Source organism: Carassius gibelio, chromosome A7 (assembly GCF_023724105.1).
Source record: "Carassius gibelio isolate Cgi1373 ecotype wild population from Czech Republic chromosome A7, carGib1.2-hapl.c, whole genome shotgun sequence".
Classification (NCBI taxonomy): domain Eukaryota; kingdom Metazoa; phylum Chordata; class Actinopteri; order Cypriniformes; family Cyprinidae; genus Carassius; species Carassius gibelio.
In genome coordinates, this window is record NC_068377.1 from 31,274,962 (window position 1) to 31,293,828 (window position 18,867).

The following is an 18,867-nucleotide window of genomic DNA, read 5'->3' on the forward strand; positions in this document are numbered from 1 at the left end:
TGTTACCAGTGTTTTTCTGCAACCACAATATATGGTGCAGCTGCAAGTGACATAACTGTGACTTCTACTCCAAACTGGTCTATACTATTGAAAGAATTAATGACTTGACTTGTATCGAACCTGCAATATTTCTCATATTCTGACGTAAAATTAACATGCGGACATTCGCACCTTTGACCCTATTAGCTACAGCCCTGCATGATCTTTCCTATACGATCAATGACATTTTCACTTGTGGCCAGTTATACACGTTTCTACCTATCCAGACAGATTACGGTCATTCCTCTCTCGCCCCAGGGGTGGCACAGCGCTGCCAGCTTCTTCAGGGGGACGCGACCACAGACACGCAAGGAGCACATATACTTCCTCTTATATACACACATGAAAACACACTGTTACAAAGTCACAAAGCTGAATCCAAAGCATGCATGACACCACACGCACTGCCAGCGCATACATTTCCATGCTGTAAATGGATATTGGAGTGTCAGAGCGAATATGAGGTTAAAGGCTCCAGTGGTTGAGTACTAAGAGAAGGCTGTTACTGGAGGCCTGCCAGGCAGGCTCGTGAACCACTAGAGAGAGTTTAGCCCGTCTGACCTCTTAACCATTCCATCTCTAATACTGCTCCAGCTGCCAGCCCATCAGCCTGTATGAGTAAACACAACACAAATAAAACTCCAGCAGAGCAAGTGTCCAAGAGAAGAAAACAGCTTACGAGGGCAGAGGTAACAGTGAAAGAGAGACAGATCTGAAAAATCCCTCATCCTTTTCTTCAGATAAGGTTGCTCTGAGTTTAAACAACTCTATAAATAAGCGTGTAAGCAAATAAAGCATTTGGTGGCTCATGTAATGAGATCAGACAGCTCTAATCCTGTTCAGACTGTAAAATCTGCTGGACAGTAAATCAGTTGTGGGATCTACTGAATATCAACACCATCAAGGCTTATAAAGCCTCTAAATATATTACATAAAATACAAAACAGATTAAATTTAATAAGCTGATGGAATATGCTTGGTGCAAAAAAAAAATCCATGATGCAGTGGTTAAGTGCAGACACACACATTGAGACGTGATCATATTCCCTGTCATCTTTTAAATAAATAGAAATCAAATATATATATACATATTTTGATTAATTCGATTTTAAATTTAGATTATATTTAGATATAATATATATTTCAAGTATTTATACAAATATATACTGTTTTACAATGTGCATTATTTGCCGACTTGCATATAGGATAATTAATTCTTCTTCAATGAATAAAGAATATCATAATGCATTATAAAACAATTACATGCAATTATATGATAGGTAAAAATTGATAGCCTCAATCAACTGTAAGTCGCTTTGGATAAAAGCGTCTGCTAAATGCATGAATTTAATTTATTTTAATTGAATATGCTACTAACAGGCCTTTCCAGATAGCAGCATTCTAGTAAGCAACACTCTATTGCGGAGTACAAGAGTGGAACAAGGCATGATGGGATATCTCCGCAGGACTCCTAGGTTATGTGGGGTTACAGAAAGAACGTCATCGGCGTTCAGGCACAGATCTTTCGTAACCCTGGAAGAGTGGCGGGCTGACAGTGAGGATGTGGGTTAGAAAGGAGGAAGGACATCCAGCCTAAGTGGGTCATGTCTGTGGGCAACGACGTTTGAGTGGAGAGCATGCGTGTGGATCTATGTCTTGTGCACTGCAAAACGAATCTGGATATATCTGTGTGGGTTCAATTCAAACCGGATGAGTCATGTCTGCATGAGTCTAAACATCCAATGAATTTTAATTATAGAAAGACAAGAGAAAGAAAGACTGAGAGAGGCCTGGATGAGATCAATGTATTTGATGCTCAACAACACCTGTATCTGGCCACCAATATATCTGTAATATCATCCATCCATCCAAACTCTTGCCTATCTATTGGTTTCTCTCTCCATTTTGTCTAATCAATTGGAGCTGGTCTTACACTCCTCCTTGACCTGCTGCACCACACTCTCAACAACTTGTTAAATGAAACCTAGCCACATAAAATACACAGCGCTGACGCAACACAGCCAAAACATTTGTTTGCCCTCCGGACAACTTTCACTTCAAATGCGGAGACGATAAAGTTGTTGAGGTGAAGGACAAAAGTGTGGATGCAGAGAAGGAGCAAGAAAAGAGGGAAGTGGGTCAATGGTCTGAAGGGAGGAAGGAGATGGCATTCGGTGAAAGAAAACGAGAGGGAGAAAGAAAGAGAGATAAAGAGATGGAGAAAGAGGGAAGGAGGGGGTTGCTATATAAAGAAAGATGCCAGCAAGTATGAGACTGAAAAAAATGGAGAGGAGTAACAGAGCGGAGAGTGTGGCTGAAAATTCTGGTGGACTGTTCGTTTTTGGGTCATATCAAAGCCAAACGGCAAACACACAGGCACAAGGGAGGACAGCTAAAGTGGTTTCAGTGAAGATCATGGTATGCATCATTTCATATCACTATAATGGTATAGAATGTAAAATGACTGCTGAAAAATCCACACAATTTTACAAAAATATTAAGTAAAATAAAACCAATAATCCACTGAATTTTCTAAAATGACTGGTATTTCAGATTTAAATTATTATTTTTTTTTTACAACATCATGGACACAAAGGAATAAGATTATTAATAATAGCGCAGAAAAAAAACTAAATGATAATCAAAAAGTAAAAAACAAAAGATTAACAATAAATAATAAACAAACATGACTGGATGATTCAGGATTTTTCTTTAGCACAGACTGGACTTGTGTCTTAACTCAGACCCACCCTGAGTGAGCCGTCATCAGTCCGAGATGCAGACGAGCATGACTCCTAAGTGGTTGAGGAGTTTTGTTGGTGGATGTAATAATGAACATAGCATTGTCATTTACTCCTGACATCTGAATGACTGAAATTGCAGAGGATTAATTTACGTTTGGATCTAAAGGAAATGCGCTCTTGATCTACTTAAATGCGTTTATGTTCACGCGAATAATTCATGATCCAGCCTCACCTATAGAAACAGTGAGTATAATGTATTTTAATGAATCATTTCTCATTACCAACCAAGTTGCTAACAGGTTAGCAACTATGGTTTTGGGAAACACACCCCAGTCTGAGAGCAGTTCTAAAGTGAGAGGCGGGGTCAGCAGAGCTCATTAACATTAAAGGAGAATTCCATAAACCAGCGTGTTTTGAAAAGAGCTGTTTTTACAGGGTAAAAAATTAGTTTTTTACACTACCATTGAAAAAAAAAAAAACTATGTTACAGACTTTTCATTAAGACCCTAAAGAAGCATATCAACTCGTGGAAAATGGGCATTATATGACCCCTTGAAAGATTTTAAAATGTAATCTATTCCTGTGACGACAAAGCTGAATTTTCAGCAGTCATTAATCCACATGATCCTTCAGAAAAAAATCTTTTTTTAGCATTCTTCGATGAATAGAAAATTAAAACGATTTTTTTTTGTACCATTATTTATGTTTTTACTGCCACTTCTTATCAATTTAATGTTTCCTTATAGAATAGAAATAGGAATTTCTTACTGAACCCAATCTTTGAATATTCAATATGTGTGCATGTATTCAAAAACAGTATTCTACCTCAGAAATCAGCACTGCAGGATCTCTACCATCCGACAAATTTCTACCATTGCACAGAATGAGCCAGCGAGCCACCCAACCCTACTTCAGTGGGTGCCGAACACTGTCAAACATCTTAAAGACTGTAATCACATTTCACTGTCGTTTTAATTACAGGTTCTAATGAAAGCAAGCAGATTACTGGCAAACGAGAAAAGCAGTACAGCAGTGTGTCTATGTGTGCACGTACTTAAGCCAAACACAAAATAATGAACACACAGGAAAAAAATCTGAATCCACTTTGGCCCTTCTGTTTTATAGAACAGCCAGAACCATACACACACACACACACACACACACACACACTCATACAGTCCAACATCTGGAGTACTTAAGGGCTGGACAGATTCTAGAGCCAACCATAATTCTCTGGCCATGTGTGTGTGGAGAGAGCGAGACAGACAGACTGAGAGACCAACTAGGGACAAAATGTTCACATTCTGTGAGAGATCCTGTCGAGCTTTTAGCTCTTCTTTTATCATTTGTATATCCGACATCACTATCAACATGATGGCACAGGATGGAGGGGAATAGAGACCGAACACAGAGAGAAAGGAGGAGAAATAGGAGAAACATGGGAGGTAGCCAGTCGAAATAATGCATCCTGACATCTGTGCCTGCTTAGGGCTCGAGGGAGAGATAGAGAGAGCGAATGAAAAAGAGGGAGATGGACAGAGAGAATCAGTGGAAACAGAGATGATGGATTGTGGGAAAGAGAATGAAAGCCATAACTAAGATTTGTATGCAAGTATGTGAGTGCGTGTGTTTCTACTGTGACAGGAAATATGTTTGATTAAGGCTTGTTTGTGCGGTTCGATTTGCTGAATGTGACATACTTTCTGTTGTCTGTTTGTCCTCTGTGGATTCACAGAGCAGGAATAGAAGAATGAGGGCTTGGACGGCTGGGAGGGAAGATCTTTTGGATGTGTTTGAGTGCGCGAGAGAAAGAACGACAGAGAAAAGCGGCGTTGGTCTGTGTTTAAGTAAAGCAACTCAGTGTGTTATTCAAGCTTGTCCAAAGCCACATTGTCTGAAACAAGACTATGCTGGTTTTGCTGTAATGACAGGATGTATAAGAATATTTAAGTGTTTGTGTGTGTATCCAAGAGAGAGAAATCTATAACAAGAGAAAGACAGCATTTAAAAAAGATTAATACGGTTTTAGGTTTCCTACACAAAAACACTGCCTTTCCTTCTGACTATGAAAGAATAGTTTTCTGAAAATAGTTGGTGAATAAATTTTTTGAACCGGTCCCAAATGAACCAATTTTACGAAACAAATTTTAAGTCAGAATATTACTGTATCGATTAGGACTATGTGTGTGTTTAGATGTTGTATGTTTGTTTGTGACATACACACACATAAGTACATTTAGAAATTTTGTGGTTGTGTTTGTAAGTGAATTGTATTTTGGAAATGATTCACTGAAATGAAGTGTCCAAATGCTTGATTCATTATAATGAATTGGACCTAATGTTACATTTACTATACATCTTTTTTTTTTTTACTGTGTATGAGGAATTGTTAAAATTTTTACGAAAATTTGTTTTTCGTAAAATTGGTTCATTTGGGACCGGTTCAAAAAATGTATTCACCAACTCCCACGCACACATAGACATAAGCGTTATAGAAGATATTAAAACTTAATTTTGCACAGTCAGAATTGTTTGAACAAAAACCTGTTCATTCAAATTAATCTTTCAGTGAATAAATAATAAATTTAATAAATAAATTGATTACCCTTATGAAACAAAAATATATTGCAGTATATTGGAAAATATCATGTAATATATTAGGCATATATTCTTATATATATTTATTTTTTCCAATATATTGCAATATATTGAAAGCGGCAATCATTTGTATATTTTAAAATATATTATATAATATATGTATCATCAATATATTATTAAATGTATTCAAATATATAAAATATTAGAAAATAAAAAGGGAAAATAATATATTACAATATATCACAATATATTTTAAGAAATATATTGGTAAATATATTTTCCTTTCATAAGGGTAAGGTATTTAATCTACATATTTTTGCTGTTCACTCTATTTCAAACCTTTGGTTAAGTTGTTTGCTAAATAACCTGCTCGAATAAAGTGTGCTATTGGATCCTCAATACGTCACTGTTCTACTCAGAATTCTCCTTTACAGATGCTTTGTAGATTGATTCAAATGAATCATTAAAAAGAGTCGCTCAAAATGTTCTAAATCATACCTTTCTCCATTTCCTTGGGTTTCCATGCCTGAGGAGTTTCTAGAGCCTGAGTTTGAGAGCAGTCTGTTAGCTTGAAGACAGTGGATCCCTGGCCCACATTATCTGAGACAGCTTTGTGTTTGGAGTGTAGGGCACAGGGATTAAGTCAGATCTATAACCGTGAACGGAGGAGTGTTGGGTTCCTCTCTCCCACAGAATTAATTACCCTAATTAGACTCCTTAATTGCATGCATTACAATTCTGGTTTCAGAGGGGAGGAACAGGCTTCAAACACTGAGCAGAAGGTGCGGTGGCACAAACCCAGCTGAGACATGCATCTTCTGCTCCATATTAATAAACTCATTCGCACAGCTGTAAATATATGGATGGAATATTAGCACTCAAAAGAGCTCATTAGTCAGTAGAAGAGCATATTAACCCATCGCACAGAACATACTGTGGAAATGTCTAGTCTTTAAACGATGGCTGATATAATCTGCCCTGGCTGTGGTGATGGTAGGGTTCTGTCCTATTCTATTTTCAGCATTTGGCTTCAAGCTTTACAGATCTGTTGATTATAACAGGAATAGTCCCGGCCTCAGACGGACGACCGGATTCACAGATGGATGCATATTGCACAAAAAGTGCCAAGAGCTTTCTCAAATTGGCAAGCGGCATTTTTGGGAAGTCAGGGTACTCAGGTTTTTATCTGTCCCACAGGAACATCATGTTTACAATCTCCCAAACTTACAAGTCTCTTTCTGTCTAAGTAGTCGGTTTGTGGCCAACACAAAAATGCAAAATGGATGACTCAATGTGAGACTGATATTTTGCACTTTGTTGGTGTGTGGGGGGGTCCACTTTGTTCAGATCTTGGGTCTGATTTACTGTATTTTGCACAAAAATGTAGGAAGGTTCTCCTCCAGCTGGAAACCTACAATCTGATTGGCTGCCTTAACGCAATTTCCGGGAGTCGGCGCGCAAATGTTTATATCAGTTTGCTGGGAAACAAAAACTGCTATAATGAGCACTTCCGAGAAAGAACTAATTGCTGGATTTGCCAAAGCTTGTAAGGTTTATGACACTGAAACTTTCAGAAAAGACACTCAGTATGAAGTAAATAAAATATCAATGAGCACACCTATATACAGTATTTCGCTTTGCTTGTTTATACAATAAACCTAAACCAATCTAGACATCATCTAAAAAGTAAACTGTGCTGGGTTTTGAATGAATAAGATAAAAGAGATCAGACGATGCAAAATAGGAGGAACTTCATGTACTTGCAGTGTAGAGAGCTCTGATGATCATAACGAGAGTGTTTTAGTGTAATGAGCGGTTGTGAGTCCGGTTGTGAGCTTTGCTGAAATGCTCCTATGGAAGTGTGGGCGAGAGTTGTACATACACACACTCAAAAAATGCCTGTGTGGCTTTGCATTTTTTAAGTTTATTAACATCTTGGCACACCAGCCAATGCGCTTGGTGAATTATGGCTCTGGCATGGAGAACGGCACAATGAGAAATCTGCCAAAAAAGAAAAATGGGGGCTAAAATGGGATAGTAAGATAGAAAGATGACAGCAGTGGTCAGATAAGGGGAAGAAACTACTTTGTGCTGGTAAGATACACTAGCTTACAGGAAAATAAATAGACTAAGATTAAAAGATTTATCTGAAGGACAGATGAGTGGATGAAGATCTGGAAGGAGATGGAACAACAAATCAGAGCAGAAAGAGCCAAATGAACGGTGAGATTAATGCGTCCAACAGAGGGGACTGAGTGCGAGTTAGGATTGAGAATTAAGAAAATAAACTTGGGAATAAGAACTTTTACTAAACAGACAAAATGCAGCACAATCTGTTTAGTCTGATTTACAAAAAAAGACTATTATGACTAGGTTATTTTCATTACATCAGTCAAAAAGACTCACAAGTCAGCCTCCTCAAAGTACTCAAACACCTGATAATGTAACCATTAACAGAAAGTAGCCTATTTAAAACCATTTTTTTACTTCCATAATGTGTCAGATTTTTATCCAAAACAGGATATTTAATAAATAAAAAAAACGGTAGATTAGAACCAGATTTATTTTATTAATTTTATGTGTTTAATATGTTCTTCTTATAAGGCTACATTATAACATATCATCATATTTGATCAGAAATAGAGTAAAATTGTTACATTGAGGAATATGTTTACAATTTAAAATCTTTTCTATTTCAGTATATTTTAAACTGTCATCTATTTTTTGATGGCAAAGCTGAATTTTCAGCAGCCATTACTCCAGTCCTCAGTGTCACATGATCCTTCAGAAATGCTGATCTGATTCTCAAGAAAATGTCTTATCATCAATGCTGGAAACAGTTGTCCTTCTTAAATATTCTGTGGAATTCTCAGAATGAAAACAAAAGGACTAGGTGACATCAGCTGAAAAGGCAAATCATTTCAGATGCAGAGAAAGTCGATACATTTTGATGAAAGATTACGAGGACAAGCATTTCTTTCTTTGGAAGAACATGACCAGCAATGCACATTAAAAAGGTAAACAGAGTCCGTTTTGATTTCACATTGACTATTCATCCAGAATCAGAATCTAAACCAGAATTGCTTGATTCCTTTCTTACTTTTTCAGCAGCACACACTGCATCCATTTCACTCTTTCTTTCTCGATCTGTCTGTCTCTCTCGTGGACAGCTGGTCAACCCCAATCCCACCCCACCTCTTTAATCTCCCTCCACACACAGTAAACATCCTCTCTGCCTAAAGTCTGTTTACCCAAAAAGCGTGTTTGTCATGTGAGTGTGTGGCTGATGAATAGATGATCTATGAAGATGATCTAAAGAGCTTTGTGGGCTTGTGTGTGTGTGGTTATTGTGTGTTTCACATGTGTGAATTAATATCAGAGGGATGATTTGTTTGTCACTGTGCATTCACACACACACACACACACACACACACAAGCTTTTGTGGCAGCTGTGTGTGTATGTGTGCTCGTCGTTCATCATTACTATTAACGGGTCATGTTTGTGTGATCTCGCACACTAAATTGCTGATATGTCATCGTGTTTCTTAATTCGGCCTAGTGAGGCAATGTCAAGGGTCACACGCTGGATAAGCACCCCCCAAACCCTACCCTCCACCCCCCCATTCCCGGGAAACACATCCCTCAACAAGTGGTTCCTCAGCAAAGTGAGGCACAATGCCGGCTTTGTCTACTACTGCATAGACGAAAAACTGGAGGCTGTGTGTGTGTGTGTGTGTGTGTGTGCATGTGAGGTTAAATGAATCACACAATGTTAACTAGTGGAAATCCAATTAGTGTGGTCTTTTTTTCTGTCTGACCTTTGGGGAGTATCTGTCCAATCCATCTATCCACACACATAAACACATACACACACTGGTTTCTCATTTCTCAACAGAAGTGATGATATTTGCTAAACTGTAACCCTAAATCTGACCCTCACACAAATCTGTCAATATTAGTAAATGTAAAGAAAGACGTCATCAAGCCAAAAACTAAAGGGGTCATTTATACAAAAACTACGTTTTTCTTTTCTTTTTTTCCTTCTTCTGTGGAACACACACAAAACAGAAACATTTTGAAAAAAATATAGCTTACTTTACATAAAGCCTTGCCTAACTTTAACAAAAAGCAATATGATAAGATTATTTAATAAAAGCACAACTGCTTATGTTAGTTCATGTTAGCTCAGGTCCTTTACATTAACAGATATAACTTTTGATTTTGATAGTGCATTAGTAATTGTTGAAATAAACCTTAAATTACATTAATAAATGCTTTAGGAGTATTTTCATTGTTAGTTAATGTTAACTAATAGAGTCATCTCATGCTAAAAAATGGAATCCTATTGTATAATATCTTTATATGGGATGAAATTAGACTCAAAATGATTAATAGATGCATGCAAAAATATCCCATAATACTATCCCTTTAAGATGAATTCAAGTGGTCACAAGTTGGTTTTGGTCATGTTGTACTATATTTGTTAGGACCTTTTCAAAGATTTGCCCCTGACAAGTACAGCCAAACCTGTGCACACACAGACACATAAACAGTGCTGTTCTGATTCTTGACCTAAATTGGTGAAGCGACCTGTCACATTCACTAACTCACTCCATTCTCTACAGACTCTTTAAACCCAAAATGTTCCATATCTGTTCCACAGAATCTGCTAGAGCTGGGCAAAAACCTTGATTTTCTGATTAGACCAGATCTTCATTTAAGCGATGCTGATAAACATGTTTTAAGTCCCAAGACTACTCTGTGAAGTGCCTTCTGCACTGCTTTCAATGGCATTGCACCCCGCTGCTAAATCTACAGCCCATGAGTAAAAGAAGTCATATTTTACCTGAGTTTACAGTCTGAATTGTATGTGATAAAATGGAAAGCTGTCTCATTAAGTAATGGCTTAAAAATCTTTACGTTAAAGGGTGAAGTAGTAATCCGAAGCACAAATAAATGACTCTTATGATCACTGTCATCACTCAGGGAATGGTTGTGCTCATCAATATGCACCAAAATGTTCTGATTGGCTAAAGCCGCGAAATGAATTTCTTCTGAACGATTTGGAAAGTAAGAGCCATAAAAACAACTTGCTCTGGCAGAAGACACAGACTGCTGGGAATTTAAGTGTAAAAATCTCTTTCTCTCTCTCGCTCTCATTCACCTTTCTCTTCTCCCTGGTGTTTGTGGTTAGCTTTTGTCTCAGTAAGAAGGGAAAACTTCAGTCTGGAGGCTTTAAAACGTTCAAATATTCATCAAATATAGATCTCTCGGAATCCCTCGCTCCCTTTGCTCTTCGACCGCCTCTTTTATCTGTTTTCTTCTTCTTCCCACCTTCTATTTCTGTCCTTCTTGTGTTGCTCTGTTCACTCAAATATTATAACAGTCACCATTAAAGAAGCAATTCATACGGATAAAAACAACATGGCACCATGAAACACTCAAGGCATCACACGTACACGCACAATAATGATGATTCACAGAGTCATAAAACAACCATACAGAGATTTTTTTGGCATCTGCGTGTGTGTCTGAGCTGCTGTTCTTCATCTGTCCATCTTGTTCTTTCTTCCTCTCTCCCTCACTCTCTCATCCTCTTTTCCTCTTGAGTTCTCTTCTCTCAGTTTGAGTGACAGTTAGCCATCTGTCTGTGTCCGCTGCCACAGCAATGCCACGGTGATAAGAAGCCCAGAGCAGCTCCATAGTCAGGTACCTCAAATCCCTCACGCTGACTGACAGCAACATGTGTGTGTGTGTGTGTGTGTGTGTGTGTGTGTGTTTACCAGCAACTGTAAGCTGTAAAAAAGATACTGGAATGACTGCAAAGCCAGGAAAATCATGTTTAATGGAATAGCTAAGCCATGTACTCATCCTCATGTCATTCCATTCGTACTTTCTTTAATAGAACACAAAAGAAGATGCTTTACAACAAAAGCACATGGTGACCGTGAGCTCTCAAATTACAAAAAGTACCATAAAACTAGTTTATATTGCTATTGTGTGCTATTTTCACTCTAAAATAAAAACATTCTGATATTAAATAATTTGTTTATGCATTAGTTGCATGGATATTAAAATTCTGACTGACACCATTTAATTGTATGGCCAATAACCAGTAAATGAGTGATAATGAAATTATGCAATTTTATTAAAAAGAATATATATATAATAAAATAAAAAATAAACCCAATGGAAAATAAAATAAAAATTACATTTTGTTTTTAAATTATAATACAAATAACAATAATTGGTTAACTCATTTTCAGTTTTATTGTTATCAAGTAAAACTAATATAAACAATAAAAAAGTATAAATATTAGATGAAAAACTGAAAAGAAATTGATGTTTTGCCGTCAACTAACTGAAATAAAATGTTTAAGCACTAAAATTAGTCAAACTAAAACTGAAATCAATATAAATTAAAGCTTAAAAAATATAAATAAATACAAAACTAAAATTACTAAAACAATTCTAAATAAAAATATAGAATTAAACATTGAATCTAAAATTCGAATTATTAATAGTCTATAAATTATACTAAAATAACACTGCTACAGGTTTGGACATGAAAGTAAGCAAATGATGTCACTCATTTAACAAATGATGATCATTTTGATTTTGGGGTGAACTGTCTCTTTAAGTGTATGTGTGTGAGAGTGTGTAAACACTGTTATTAGTGACCTAAGGGCGTCTTCATGACCCATGTGATAATTAGACAACGAGATTAGAGCAACCATAATGACCTGTCAATGCTCTCTTCCACATAAACACACACTCTCTCTCTCTCTCTCTTTCTCTCTATTTCATGAATCATTCCTGTTCCAGCTCATTTGAGCTAGGCTGAATAAATTAGCGCCTGTTAAGGTAGGTTAATTAATACCATTCTCCTTAAGTTTCAAATCTCTAATGCACACATACCCTTACACACACATATACGCCGAACACATGGGTATAAAGATGTCAGAAGCCATCAAATGTGTACTCTTTCAAACAAAAACAGAATATCAACCAGTTATGACAGATGCTGTATAAATGCACCCAAATCGCATACACAACTATTTTTTTTAACACGTATGCACACGCATAAACACTAAATTAAATGTTCAATGACCCTTAAAATCACTTTTCTCCGTTTTTCCATGAGGACGCTTGTTTGATATCTCGGTATCTCTCGCTCTCTTTTTCCATCTCGCAGCCTGCGTGTGTTTGTGTGTGTGTGTGTGTGTTTATTCCTCTGATCTTGCATTTGAGGACTGTCGATCGATTCGTCAGGCCTGTTGGAGTAACGATAAAGCCTGCAGTGTGTGTGTGTGTGTGTGTGTGTGTGTGTGAGTGTGTGTGTGTGTGTGTGTCACTGACACCTACGTTAAGGCTTAACAGAACACGGAAGCGCCTTGGAAACTTCCTGATGTCCACATACCAGAAAATGCACACATGTTTGCCCATTAAGCAGCCAGTGGAAGGAGACAGATTCTTATCACAGAGTCACAGTGTCTATGAGACCTGCAACCGCTAAGATTAGACACAAAGAACCCGCCACACCTTCACACACATTTTGCACGTCATAAAAACAAACACCAAAATATAACCCTGGGCTCCTAGCACCAACGATCTACTATCCCCAGTGTTTGAAATGCGTATAATATCATTATCTGATTTTGAAAAGTATGAATAGAATTTGACTGATAACTAAACCTGGTGAAAGAAAATCTGACACATCTATAAAGCCATCATCTCTATTTTTGGTCTCATCCATTCTTTCTCTCCCAATATTTCAGTTCTATTCTTTTTCTTTATGTGAATGAAGAGCTCACACACCTTTTAGCTAATCAAAATCCTTTTTACTTGTCCATGTTTTTTCTGGAAAAAAATATATTATAGATATTGCTAGAAGAGATTCCCACACATAAGGTGCGAATCTTTGGGAAATAATATATTTAAAGAAATTTTGTGAAAAGTTTGTGGTAAGACTGGAGTAATGGCGGATGAAAAAATTAAGCTTTGCAATCACAGGGATAAATTATATTTTACATTTAGATTTTAAATGACAGTTATTATAAATTGTAATAATATTTTACAATATTACAGTTTTAACTGTATGTGTGATCAAATAAATGTGCTTTTAAACTGAGGATTTAGGGATGCCAAACTAAATTGAACAAACATAACAAACTGGACTTTTCCCAGACTTTTAGGATTTTTACTACACTTCCACTGAAAATCTTTTAGAACTCTAAGTGAATGACTTTTCCTGGTTCTCTTTGACTGGGAGAATTCTGGCAATAGATGCTAAAAACATGCCCATTGCGCGTTTTGGGTCTAAGCGTGTTAGGACATCACTTTCCTGTGTCAAATCTACTTTCTGAACTGTTGATATTGACGGCTTTCCGTTTACGTTGACCTCATTCCCTCAACAGTAAAGTGCACTGAATTAAAAAAAAAAGCCCAGTAACGCAACCCAAAATAAGATGGTTCCAGATGATAAAGTCACAATCAGCCGAAAATTTTAACTACGTTTACAAGCCTGAACTAAAAACAAACCCAATAGAAATGCAGTGATGAAATACCATCATGCCATCTCTTCTAACATAAGTGTAAGTCAAAGTCTATTACCAATAGAAGAACTTTTCACAACTAAAAGTTTCTGGTCAAAATAATCAGAAGTTGTGATGTGTGTCGACAGACATGCTTTGGTGCCCTCACTCACCGATGATGAAGTAGTCCTGATTGGTTTTAAATTCGTGACCCCACAGGTTGGGCGAGTACTCCTGAAACTTGATGGTGAAACGCATATCACTGTTGGGCTTATCGCAGGTGAGAAGCAGGTTGGGGGCTCCGGTGACTTCACACCTGTCGGCCTGTTCCCGTGATGACACCAGGTACAGTTTATAGTACTCGTATTCGGCGGGGGAACGGGGACCGGGCGGCTCAGACGCTGGGCAAATGAGGTCCAGGCGATCCCCGATTTGAGGGTAGAGGACATAGCCCTTGTCATCACTAAACCTGGAGAAAAACAGAGAGGGAAAGAGAGAGATTTCAATGTCATTACATTAGAAACATACATTTAATGGCAAAAAAAAATAAAAAAAAATAGCATGGCTAAAAACCGATAAATAATTTAAAACCTGAATACAAACATTGTGTGTCTTAAACAACAAAATAATTGACTTTTTACTTTTTAAGCTTTTATTAATAATTAATAAAATAGGCACTTTTGCAAGTCATATATGTAAACAAATTAAATTATAAAAATACAAATAATTTAAAATAACTTTTTTCTACTTTAATGTATTTTAAATTTAAAAAAACATTATTATCAATGTAGAAAACAGCTGTGCTACTAAATATTTTAGTGGAAAAAAATGTCTTCATGATTCTTTAATTAATAGATTGACATTATAAATTAATCAATGTACTTTTTTTGGTTGTTTTGTAGTTCCATTTAGCTCAATTCTTGTTTGTAACTCTTTTAACCATTCAACTGAATACAAAATTCAATGCAAAATCAAAAATCACAAAAATTCATAATTTTTTCACTTATTATCTCTAGTATTATTCATATTTCACACTATGCCAAAATGTAAATGGCTCGTCACATTGTATATATCAGTTTGTCTTCATTTAATCAGTGAAATGCACATCCGGTGTTTACAACATGATATACAATAAAAACATTCACATTTTAATCTTTGTCTTTGTTTGTGGCAGAGCAAACTTGCAAAAATCTGTAAATTATATGGATCAAGGGGGCAAGGATGCATCATGGGATACGAATGACTGGCTTAATATTGCACTATAACCCTTCGCTTCAGGACATTCACTGACATCACCACACACTTCACATGAAAATATCTGTGGGTGATGCTAGCTGCCTCAGGAACAAGCTAGCATTTACTGGTGCAGGTGTGGATCCAAACATACCCCACACTCTCACTGTGTTTCTTCATTCACTAAATTACCTTCTACAAGTAGAAACTCATCCTCTTCTTTTACACTTCATTCATCTGCTCTGCTCGTCTCCCTTCCTGTTTATTCATAGCCCTAATGAAAGTGCTCTCTACCGCTGTGTAAATCATCTGAAGGTGCTGAGACTTCAAAGTTTCTGACGACTGAATTTCTAAAAATATGATATTTTGTTTTCTAACTTCAACAAGTGACTCTAATGAGAATGAATGGGCCAGTCAGGATCCAAATCCCACCCAGAAACGCTTGTTTCCAAAGGAAACCGTGTCAGATCAAAGCTCAGCAGAGGACGTGTCTGGAGATTCCAATTTCCAGGAGAATTTGGCTGTTGCGGAATCTCAGCGAGCTTCCTTTGAATTCTTTCTATGTAAACAAATGACTAAACGGCTCACATATGCTAATTAACATTTTATCATCATCTCTAAACAGCCAGCAACTCCAACGGCTATTTACATGTAAACAATTTAAGGCAGTTGGGCTTTGTTTTTGTTTTGTTTTTGTCTTTTTTTTTTTTTTTTTACGGGCTTCATGTTTCCATGTGAAAAGAAATGCAAAAATATGTGCACGTAATGATGGGCGGATCCATTTACAAATCAAATACATTACCATAACATGCTAACCTAGAGTATGCTAAAGCTAGTCACTCTTGCTCTTAAGAAACAGAAGAAGAGTATGTGAATTTGAAACTGTGTGTGAGAAAAAAGGCTTCTCTGTGTGTGTGTGTGTGTGTGTGTGTGTGTGTGTGTGTGTGTGTGTGTGTGTGTGTGTGTGTGTGTGTGTGTGTGGATTTCCTATAAGAGAAGTGCTTTTGTCACACAGGTTATGAAGGTTATCAGTAGCTCTTACAGTGGAGAGAACAGACACTCAACACACACTTCACATGCTACAATTAGACTGACCAATAGCCGAACACACGTGTCTTTAAAGGAATGTTTTTGAGTTCAACACAACTTCAGTATTTGTGGCATGGAAAACAACGGACCTGTGACTTTGTTGTATGTGAGATTTTCAATGTATTTGAAAAGTCTGTAATGCTCACCAAGACTGCATTTTTAATCAAATAAAAACAGTAATAAAGTAATATAATACTGCAATTCAAAACAACTTAAAAAAAAATGACAATTATTCCTGTGATGGCAAAGCTGAAATACTCCAGTCTTCAGTGTGACATGATCTTTCAAAAATCATTCTAATGTGCTGATTTGCTCAGGAAACATTTCTTTATTATTGATGTTGAAAACATCAATGTTGTTCTCAATGTTTTAATATATTTGATGAAGAGAAAGTTCAAAAGAGTTGAATTTATTTGAAATCAAAATTAGAAGATTATAAATGTATTTAGAATAATTTTTGATCAATTTAATGCATCCTTACTGAATACAATTACTATTTTTTTTTATATATAAAATAAATAAAAAATACTGAGCCCAAACATTTAAATGGTGGTGTACTTACAATGAAAGTAAACCAGGCCAGAGGGTTCCAGATTAAGTTTTTTTTTTTTTTTTATTAAAGCACTTGAATTATTTAACATGTTATTTGAGCTGTAAAGTTCAAATGTCCCTTATAAAGTGGGACTAATGTTCTAGGTTGATGAACTTCTGATTTTGTATTAGCAATGTAATTCCTGTGGGTTTTCTGTGAGTCTGTTGTGGCATTCAGTTCATGTCAGAATGATCATATTTTCAAGTTGAGCTCATAATCATTGAGTCAAAATTACTAGCGGACAAATCAGGACTTTCTTCAGGCTCAAATGGTTAGAGCTGTTATGACGTGTGATTTCAAGAATTATGATTGCCACTGATCACGACAATTGTGAATGTTAGCAGTAAAATCAGAATGTATTCATTTTGTGTTCTAAATGCAGCCAGGAAATATTATTAATTTAGCTTGTTTAGGAGACATAGTTGTCACCTCACATACATTACAACATACATTACATACATTACAACTACATTTCCCATCATTCTCTCCAGCCAAACTATTATGATAAAACACACAAATAAAGCATCAATTACACATGTAATGTGCATCCTTCATTATGTTGCATTAGCATTAAAAAGCTTCCTGGTTTTGTCTAGAGCCCGACCGATATGGATTTTTGGGGGCCGATGCCGATGCCGATATTAACTCGAAAAGAGCCGATTTATAAGCCGATATTTTGATTTTGAAAATAAACTGGATATTAGACCCATTTCCTATATACTGCACTTACACAACATTCAATAGCAAAATATCTGCCTGTTCTATGTATGTGGGCTGTATAAACCATTTTCCAGAAGAGATTATGTAAAAAAAAAAAGCCTTAGATTATAGTCTCAATGACTAAACAATTGCACATCAAAAGTATATATTTTTTAATGGTCAAAAAAACACTTTTACTTTCTTCCAGTTGAAGCTGGTTTTAACAGTCTGTGTGTGTTCTGTAAATAAATTATAATACTAAAGTTAAAGTATTTGCAGAAGTAGTCCCACACTTTGCTGCTACAGCATTCACCTTTTTCAGGTATCTGTAGGCCAGAAAGAGACAGAGAAAGAATAAGCATGTGTATTAATAATATCACCATGTATCATTACTCGTGTCATCATTAGAATTAGAATTATAATAAACAGGGATCTCCTACATAGGCAAAAATGAGAAATATATATTTTTTTTATTTGTCAACCAATAGGTATTACCTATTACCTACTTCTATTTAACAATATTACAACATTTTCCTGTTATGTCTTTAAAGCTGCTTTGAAACAATCTGTAAAAAATAAAAATAAATAAAAAAAAGCGCTTGTTCAGCTCACATTTATTTACATGTCCCCTCTGGTTAATCATTTCTGACCCACCTACTCGAAGTTGAATGGTTAACGTTAGTGTCATGAACACACCGCTGTCAATTTTGAGAAGAACCACCTTCAATCAAGTTAATAGCAAGCATTTAAGGGGCCTGCTAAAAAGGAAGCTATATTAGCGTTAGAATAACATAAGGCTGTAAATATCGAATATTTTAGTAATCGGGTCTATGATAGGCTTTTGTACATTCTGCTGAACAACAGCCTTTAACTGGACTTTTATTTTGACGGGTTGGCGTACATTTACAGTTCTGTGTATGTGATGTGGCGCTGTTTTTACTTAAATCAAACGGTCAAATGCTCATGAAGTGACTGTCAGAGCAGTTCTGGGGATGTTGTTCATGTGTTCACGTGATTATTTAGTGAGACAGCGGACGCTGAATTCACCGCGAGCTTAATGCGCGCTTACGTGTTTTTAATGAATGAAGAGGCGCTTCTGCGCCATTCATTAACAGAGACGCGCAGAACATGCAGGATTCATATTTAAAAAGACTATTCCGGCTTAATACTTACAGATATTCGTCCATATCGTGATTTGATGTAAGTGCAATGACCTATTTTTAATGAATTCATTCAATAACATAACAGCTGTTGTTTTTTCGAGGCACGCTGTACATAACTTCTAGTCATTGCCCCCCTGCCACAGTTACCCGGTCATTATGTGGGAAACACTGCAGAT

At 36.5% G+C, this 18,867-nt stretch overlaps 1 protein-coding gene across 1 annotated transcript in view; it reads right to left on the reverse strand.

The window, feature by feature from the left end:
* The window catches only part of LOC128017195 (ephrin-B3), a 68,765-nt gene that overhangs the window by 15,705 nt on the left and 34,193 nt on the right, over nucleotides 1–18,867 (reverse strand). The window contains exon 2 of the mRNA XM_052602455.1: nucleotides 14,089–14,384. Within this exon, the coding sequence (XP_052458415.1) occupies nucleotides 14,089–14,384 (296 nt within the window). The remainder of the gene's footprint in view (nucleotides 1–14,088; nucleotides 14,385–18,867) is intronic.